Source organism: Heliangelus exortis, chromosome 2 (genome assembly GCF_036169615.1).
Source record: "Heliangelus exortis chromosome 2, bHelExo1.hap1, whole genome shotgun sequence".
NCBI classification, from domain to species: domain Eukaryota; kingdom Metazoa; phylum Chordata; class Aves; order Apodiformes; family Trochilidae; genus Heliangelus; species Heliangelus exortis.
In genome coordinates this window covers 151,071,451-151,079,436 of record NC_092423.1, presented here as the reverse complement: position 1 = coordinate 151,079,436, position 7,986 = coordinate 151,071,451, and the positions used below count along the sequence as shown (strand labels likewise).

The following is a 7,986-nucleotide window of genomic DNA, read 5'->3' as shown; positions in this document are numbered from 1 at the left end:
TGGTTCTGCCTCTGGTTCTGCCTCTGGTTCTGGTTCTCTCAGCCCTGGCAGCACAAGGCTCTGTGTGGCCCCTTGGGGTGACTCCTTGCCCGGTTTCCCTCCCAGCCCAGGGAGGGAGCTCTGGAGGAGCTCCTCAGCCCCCAGGGACATTCCTGGTGTCCCTCAGCCCCCAGGGACATTCCCGGTGTCCCTCAGCCCCCAGGGACATTCCCGGTGTCCCTCAGCCCCAGGGACATTCCTGGTGTCCCTCCCATCCCCAGGGACATTCCCGGTGTCCCTCAGCCCCCAGGGACATTCCCGGTGTCCCTCAGCCCCAGGGACATTCCTGGTGTCCCTCAGCCCCAGGGACCTTCCCGGTGTCCCTCAGCCCCAGGGACATTCCCGGTGTCCCTCAGCCCCCAGGGACATTCCCGGTGTCCCTCAGCCCCCAGGGGACATTCCCGGTGTCCCTCCCATCCCCAGGGACCTTCCCGGTGTCCCTCCCATCCCCAGGGACCTTCCCAGTGTCCCTCCCATCCCCAGGGACATTCCCGGTGTCCCTCAGCCCCAGGGACATTCCCGGTGTCCCTTTCATCCCCAGGGACCTTCCCGGTGTCCCTCCCATCCCCAGGGACATTCCCCGTGTCCCTCCCATCCCCAGGGACCTGGGCAGGCTGGAGCCCTGGGCTGTGCCAACTGCATGGAGCTCACCAAGGGCAAGTGCAAGGTTCTGGGTCAGCAGAATCCCCATGGATAACGGAGGTTGGGAGGAGAAGGGACTGGGAGAGCCCTGAGGAGAAGGAGCTGGGGGTGGGGGGGATGGAGCTGAAGCTGAACGTGAGCCCAGACCCCAAGAGTGTCCCTCAGGAGAAGCCCAGAGAGGTGCTGAGGGGAGGGGATTCTCCTCCTCTGCTCTGCTGAGACCCCCCCTGGAGTCCTGTGTCCAGTTCTGGAGTCCCCAACATCAGGAGGACACAGAGCTCCTGGGAGGTGTCCAGAGGAGGCACTGAAATGCTCAGAGGGCTGAGCAGCTCCCTGGGAAGCCAGGCTGAGGGATTGGGGTTGTTCAGCCTGGAGAAGAGGAGGCTCCCAGGTGAGCTCAGAGCAACCTTCCAATATCTGAAGGGGCTGCAAGAAAGCTGGGGGAGGGCTTTGGACATGGGGGGGTAGGGAGAGGACAAGGGAAATGGGTTAAAACTTGGAGAGAAAGGGGAGATTGAGATGTGGGAGGTTGGAGATGGGGGAGAAATTGTTTGGGGTGAGGGTGCTGAGCCCCTGGGTGCCCAGGTTGCCCCCAGAAGCTGTGGCTGCCCCATCCCTGGCAGTGTTGAAGGTTGGATGGGGCTTGGAGCCCCCTGGGCTGGGGGAGGGGTCCCTGACCATGGCAGGGGGGGGCACTGGGTGGGATTTAAGGTTCTTCCCAACCCAGTCTGGGGTTCCAGGATCTGCTCTGCCACGAGGTGCTGCCCAGGGGAGCAGCAGTGTCACCAGCTGCTTGCTGGAGCAGGGAAAGCAAACAGGGCCTGGGAGGGGTTTGCTGCTGCCACAGAGCTGAGGGCAGGGATCCCATCCCCAGGGACCTGGACAGGCTGGAGAAATGGGGCAGAGCAAAGTGCAGGAGGTTCAGTGAGTCCTGGCATCTGGGATGGACCAACCCCTGGCACAGGATGGGTGCAGAGTGGGTCAGAGCAGCCCCCAGAGAAGGGGTCTGGGGGTGCTGGGTGAGCAGAAGCTCAAGAGGAGCTCTCAGGGTGCTCCTGGGGCTCAGGGCAACCCTAACCTGGGAGGCATCAAGAGGAGCCTGGCCAGAAGGGTCAAGAGAGGTGCTTGTCCCCCTCTGCTCTGCTCCTCTGAGACCCCACCAAGAACACTGCACCCAGCTCTGGGGTCCCAGCAGCAGAAGGACAGAGATCTGTTGGAACCAGTCCAGAGGAGGCCACAAAGATGATCCAGGGGCTGGATGGAGCAGCTCTGCTCCCAGGAGAGGCTGAGGAGCTGGGATTGTTCAGCCTGGAGAAGAGAAGACTCCAGGGGGACCTTAGAGCTGCCCCCCAGTCCCTGAAGGGAACCTCCAGGAAGGCTGCAGAGGGACTTTTCATCAGAGTGTCCAGTGACAGGACACGGGGAGATGGTTTCCAACTGAAGGAGAAGAGGCTGAGCCTGGAGCTTAGGAAGAAGTTCTTCAGCAGGAGGGTGCTGAGACTCTGGAACAGATTGCCCAGAGAAGCTGTGGCTGCCCCTTCCCTGCAGGGGTTCAAGCCCAGGTTGGAGGAGGCTTGGAGCAACCTGGGCTGGATGAGAGGTGTCCCTGGGCATGGTGAGGAGCTTGGGGGAGAGGATCTCCCAGCCAACCTCAGCCATTCTGTCCCTCCGTGAGTCTCACCTCACACTTGTGTCTCCTCGTAGCTCTGCAGCACTTCAGTGAGAGCATCCAGGAGTACTTGGCCAACCTGGACAAGGCCCCAGACCCCACAGTCAGGAAGGACACCTTCTCCAGTGAGATCTTCAGTGCATATGAGGTGCTGTTCAACAGCTGGCTGCAGCACCGGGAGGCCAAGGTGAGGACACCGGGGACAGGAGGGCACAGTGGGACCTCCCTGGGTGCAGACCCTGGGGGTTCTGAGTCCCACACGGGCCCTGCAGCAGCTCTGCCCCTTCATAGGGACCTGACCTCCAGGAGAGCAACCCCCAGCTCCTCTGAACCCTGCACCTGCCCTCAGCTCCCCTTCTCATCAAACCCCAAACTGGCTTGGGTTGGAGAAACCTTAAAGATCATCTGGATGCGACCCCACCCCATGGCCAGGGACCCCTCCCCCAGCCCAGGGGGCTCCAAGCCCCATCCAACCTTCAACACTGCCAGGGATGGGGCAGCCACAGCTTCTGGGGGCAACCTGGGCACCCAGGGGCTCAGCACCCTCACCCCAAACAATTTCTCCCTCCCTCCCTCCCTCCCTGCCCAAGATCTCCTCTCCATCTCCCCTCTCCCAGCTGCAAACCCTTCCCCCTGGGAGGCTCCCATCCCTCCAGGCCCTTGTCCCAAGTCCCTCCCCAGCTTTCCTGGAGCCCCTTCAGGCACACCAGGTTCTTTTTGCTCACAAGATTCTCCTGTACACCAGGTCCTCTTGCACACCAGGTCCTCTTGCACACCAGGTCCTCTTGCACACCAGGTCCTCTTGTACACCAGGTTCCCTTGCACACCAGGTTCCCTTGCACACCAGGTTCTCTTGTACACCAGGTTCTCTTGTACACCAGGTTCTCTTGTACACCAGCTTCCCTTGCACACCAGGTCCTCTTTGTGCTGGGACACTCTGGGATATCTCAGGTTTTGTCCTTTGCAGACCATGGGTGCCCCTCTCTGTGTCCCCCTTCTCTGTCCTGGGCTCTGCTCAGAGGTCCTGGAGCCTCAGGAGGAGGAGCAGCACCTCCCATGTCCTCCCAGGCTTTGTCCTCACCATTAAGCCCCAGTTTGTCCCAGCAGCTGCGTTTGGCCGTGGTGGAGGCTCTGGGACCCATGAGCTACCTGATGCCTGCTGAGAAGCTGGAGGAGCAGCTCCCCAGGCTGATCCCAGGCATCCTCAGCCTCTACAAGAAGCACACAGAAGCTTTCTGCATCTCCAAGGTGAGCAGCTCGGAGCCCTGATGGCTCTGGGGAAGGATCTGTCCCCAAATATCTTGCCTGGGAGCCTCGGGGGGTCGGGGGGCAGTTGGGGAACCTCTGCCCACCCCCCCGGGGGTTTGGTGCTGCCAGGACCCCAGCAGTGTCCCTGTGGGGATGGGTTCTGCTCCTCACTGCTCCCACGGTGGGTTCCTGGTCACTGCTCTGGGAATGCCATAGCGTGGAGGTCTTGATCCCCTGTACTCCTGGAATAATGGGATCGTGGAACCTTTTGGGTGGGAAGAGACCTTTGGTGGTCATCCAGGGGACCTGGTGGCCAACCAGGGACATCTCCAACCAGATGGGGCTGCTCAGAGCCACGTCCAACCTCACCCAGAATGCTTCCAGGGATGGGACATCTCCCACCTCCCTGGGCAACCCGGGCCTCGCCACCCCTCAGGATAAAGAATTCCTTCCTTAAATGATTCCCTGGAGCCCAGGTCAGGTCCTGGTCACTCACTCCCCCCTGGTCTCCTCCTGAGCAGAGCCTGTGCCAGATCTTGGAAGCTTCGGTGAACATCGGGAGCCGCAGCCTGGACGTGCAGCTGGAGCCCCTGCTCAGCACCCTGCACCCCCAGGTGAGGGCTGCCTGGGGGGAACCCGGATTCTTCAGAGGTCCAAATGGTTCTGTGGGGCTCAGGGCTTCCCCGGGGACCCCTTTGGCTCCTCTGCTGCTCACCAGAGGTGGTGCTGAGGGTGCATGTGATCAATGTGGAAATGACACCAAGGTGGTGGGGGGGTTGATCTGCAGGTGGTTCTGGACAGGTTGGATCCATTGGTGAGGTTCTACAGAGGGTTCTGGACAGGTTGGATCCATGGGGTGAGGTTCTGCAGGGGGTTCTGGACAGGAGGGATCCATGGGCCAAGGCCAATTGTGTGAGGTCCAACAAACCCAAGTTCCAGGTCCTGCCCAGGGGTGACCCCAACCCCAGGCTCCAGGCTTTGGGTTCTGTCCTGTGCCCAGACCTGTGGCCCAGCTGCAAGCTCTCAAGTGCACCCCCAGGAGAAGTTAACACTGTAACTGTTGGGTTTGGGTCAGTTTGGGGTGAGAAAAGGGCCCTGGAGGGGCTGGGGGTGCCCAGAGAAGGGAATGGAGGTGGGGAAGGGCCTGGAGCAGAAGGAGAAGGGTCTGGAGAAGTTGTGAGGAGCAGCTGAGGGCCCTGGGGGTGTTGATCCTGGAGCAGAGGAGGCTGAGGGGAGACCTTGTGGCTCTCTGCAACCCCCTGAGAGGAGGTTGGAGCCAGGGGGGGTCGGGCTCTGCTCCCAAGGAACAAGGGATGGGCCAAGAGGAACTTTTGGCACAAGTCAAGTGGTGCCAGGGGAGGTTTAGGTTGGAGCTGGGGAAGAATTTCTCCCTGGAAAGGGTTGTCAGGGCCTGGCCCAGGCTGCCCAGGGCAGGGCTGGAGTCCCCATCATCCCTGGGGGGGTTTCAGAGCAACCCCTGGGGATGTGGGACCATTCAGGCTGGGTGCCCATCACGTCCCCACTCTCACAGTTCTGCTCCTGGCGTTGAGCATCAGTCTGAACACTTCAATTTATTTTTTAATAATTCACTGGCTGCAAATGTCCTCAAGATCTGTTTGGATCCCACATCAAGAACTTGGAAGAACAACTTGATGATGGGCTGGGCCAAGCAAAAGGTGCTCTGGCTCAGTGCCAGACCCAAGTTTCTTCTTGTTTCTGGCAGAACAGGGTGAGCAGCTCAGGGTGTCCTTGATGTGGGGTGAGATCAAAGCCTCAGTTATTGAAATAGCTCCTGGAAGGTTTGGACTTGTTTGAAGAGGTTCCAGAGGAGAGCAGAGCCCCTGGCTGGGTGGTGGTTACAGGAAAAAGATCCTCAGCAGCTTCCCAGGGTGTGCTGGAGATGGTGGAACCTCAGTGAGCACAGGCAGAGAGCTCTGCTCTGGGTGTCCATGTGACACTGTGACAGCCACCAGAGCTGAGCCAGAGGCTGGGGAGACCATGGGGAGAGGGACCTGGGGGTGCTGGGTGAGGAATCCAGGAGAATGAGGGGAGATAATCCCTGAGGAGAGGGACCTGGGGGTGCTGGGTGAGGAGAAGGTGCCCAGGAGCCATCAAACCCCCAGCAGTGTGAGCAGCAGGGCCAGGGAGGGGATTGTCCCCTCTGCTCTGGGGAGCCCCCCCTGGGGTAAAGCTGTGTCCAGCTCTGGGGTCCCCAGCAGCAGAAGGACACGGAGCTGCTGGAGCCAGTGCAGAGGAGGCCCTGGAGCTGCTGGGAGGGCTGGAGCAGCTCTGCTCTGGAGCCAGGCTGAGAGAGTTGGGGGTGTTGAGGCTGGAGAAGAGAAGGCTGCAATGGGGAGACCTTGGAGCAGCTTCCAGGTCCTGAAGGGGCTCCAGGAAAGCTGGGGAGGGACTTGGGACAAGGGCCTGGAGGGATGGGAGCCTCCCAGGGGGAAGGGTTTGCAGCTGGGAGAGGGGAGATGGAGAGGAGATCTTGGGCAGGGAGGGAGGGAGGGAGGGAGAAATTGTTTGGGGTGAGGGTGCTGAGCCCCTGGGTGCCCAGGTTGCCCCCAGAAGCTGTGGCTGCCCCATCCCTGGCAGTGTTGAAGGTTGGATGGGGCTTGGAGCCCCCTGGGCTGGGGGAGGGGTCCCTGGCCATGGCAGGGGGGGCACTGGGTGATGCTTTAGGTCCCTTCCACCTCCAGCCATCCCATGGTGCTGGGATTCTCCCCACACTGCTCTGTCTCTCCAGGCTGTCCCAGGTCGCCTCACAGCAGTTTTTCTCCCCCAGATCTCTGCTCCCTCAGACCCCTCTCTCCCCCTCACTGTCAAGAACCACACCGAGGTTCTCCGGTGCTTCACTGTCCTGGGTAAGGATGATTTTCCCTCCCCTTTGCCCTGGGGGGGCTGGGGATCCCCTGGTCCTCCCCATGGAGCTCTGGGTGATGCAGGGAGGAGTTTGTTCCTCCTGCTCTGAACTTGGGGGATGTCATGGACCTTTTTTAGCCCTGTGGGGAGGTGGAAGGGAGGTGAGGGTGGTGGGGTCTGTCCTGGCTCTGCCCCGTGGCATCAGGCTTGCAGAAGCCAATGTCCCTGAAGTGTCCCTAAAGGCTGAGAATCCTCTTCCAAGGAGGAGCATGGGGCCAGCTCCAATCCCCTGGAGCTCAGCACCTCCTCACCCGTGGGCATCCCCTCCCATGGACCTTCCCAAAGCATGGAGCTCAGTCTCCCAAGTTTTTCTTGGAGCCTTTTGAGCTGTACCAAGGCATGGAGACCTCCCAGGAGCCAGGACCTGCAGGACACCACAGCTCTGGGCATGGGCAGCAGATCTGGCTTGGCTTTGGGGTTGTCCATCCCATCCCTACCCCTCCTCACTGCATCTCCTCTGTGGCTGGTGCAGTTGGAATTCTGGGTGAGTGCCAATGCTGGGAGGAGGAGGAGGAGGAAGAAGAGGAAGAGGCCTGGGCAGGAGCCCTCCAGCTCCAATGGACCCAACCTCTGCCTGCAGCTCCATGCCTGCAGCCCAACCTCCCCACTTTGGGTTCTCCCCACCAAATGGCCCTGGAACAGCCAGAAAGAAAAACCCCAGTGGGGTGCCAGGCCAGGGTAGTGTCACCCATGGGTGCTGTCCCTGAAGGCAAAGCTGCTGCTTGAGTCCATCCCTCCCCAAACCCAGAGGGAGAGAGTTGGGGGTGTTCAGCCTGGAGGAGAGGAGATTTTGTCTGGGAACACCTTGGAGCAGCTTCCAGGTCCTGAAGGGGCTCCAGGAAAGCTGGGGAGGGACTTGGGACAAGGGCCTGGAGGGATGGGAGCCTCCCAGGGGGAAGGGTTTGCAGCTGGGAGAGGGGAGATGGAGAGGAGATCTTGGGCAGGGAGGGAGGGAGGGAGAAATTGTTTGGGGTGAGGGTGCTGAGCCCCTGGGTGCCCAGGTTGCCCCCAGAAGCTGTGGCTGCCCCATCCCTGGCAGTGTTGAAGGTTGGATGGGGCTTGGAGCTCCCTGGGCTGGGGGAGGGGTCCAGCTGGGTGGCACTGGGTGATATTTAAGGTCCCCCCCAAAACCAAACCTGTCCCTGATTCCATGCTGTGTAGGTGGAACTCTCCTCCTGAATGCCCACGGGTGTTGCTCCAGAGTTCAGCACCCATGGACAGGATTTATTTTTCACAATCAAAATGTTTGGACAAGCTGGGGCAGCTCATGTTGGAAGGGATAACTGAAGCTCCTCCAGCTCCCTGAAGAGCAGAAAAAAATCTGCTGGAAGTCCCTGAGAAAAGCTCAGGGCTGGAGGGCAGGGGAGGGATGGGTTGGTGAACCTGGTGGGTTCACCATGGCACCCAACTGCTTCCATCAGGAGCTTCCTGCTGGGAGAGGTGTCCCTGGCACCCAGTTCCTT

General features: G+C 60.6%; 1 protein-coding gene across 1 annotated transcript in view; it reads left to right on the top strand.

Annotated features, from left to right (window-relative positions):
- Positions 1 to 1,576: 1,576 nt before the first annotated feature.
- The window catches only part of LOC139792988 (maestro heat-like repeat-containing protein family member 1), a 55,345-nt gene continuing 48,935 nt past the window's right edge, over positions 1,577 to 7,986 (top strand). The window contains 5 exon segments of the mRNA XM_071736982.1: positions 1,577 to 1,605; positions 2,327 to 2,537; positions 3,458 to 3,598; positions 4,120 to 4,212; positions 6,387 to 6,465. Coding sequence (XP_071593083.1) covers positions 1,577 to 1,605; positions 2,327 to 2,537; positions 3,458 to 3,598; positions 4,120 to 4,212; positions 6,387 to 6,465 — 553 coding nt within the window.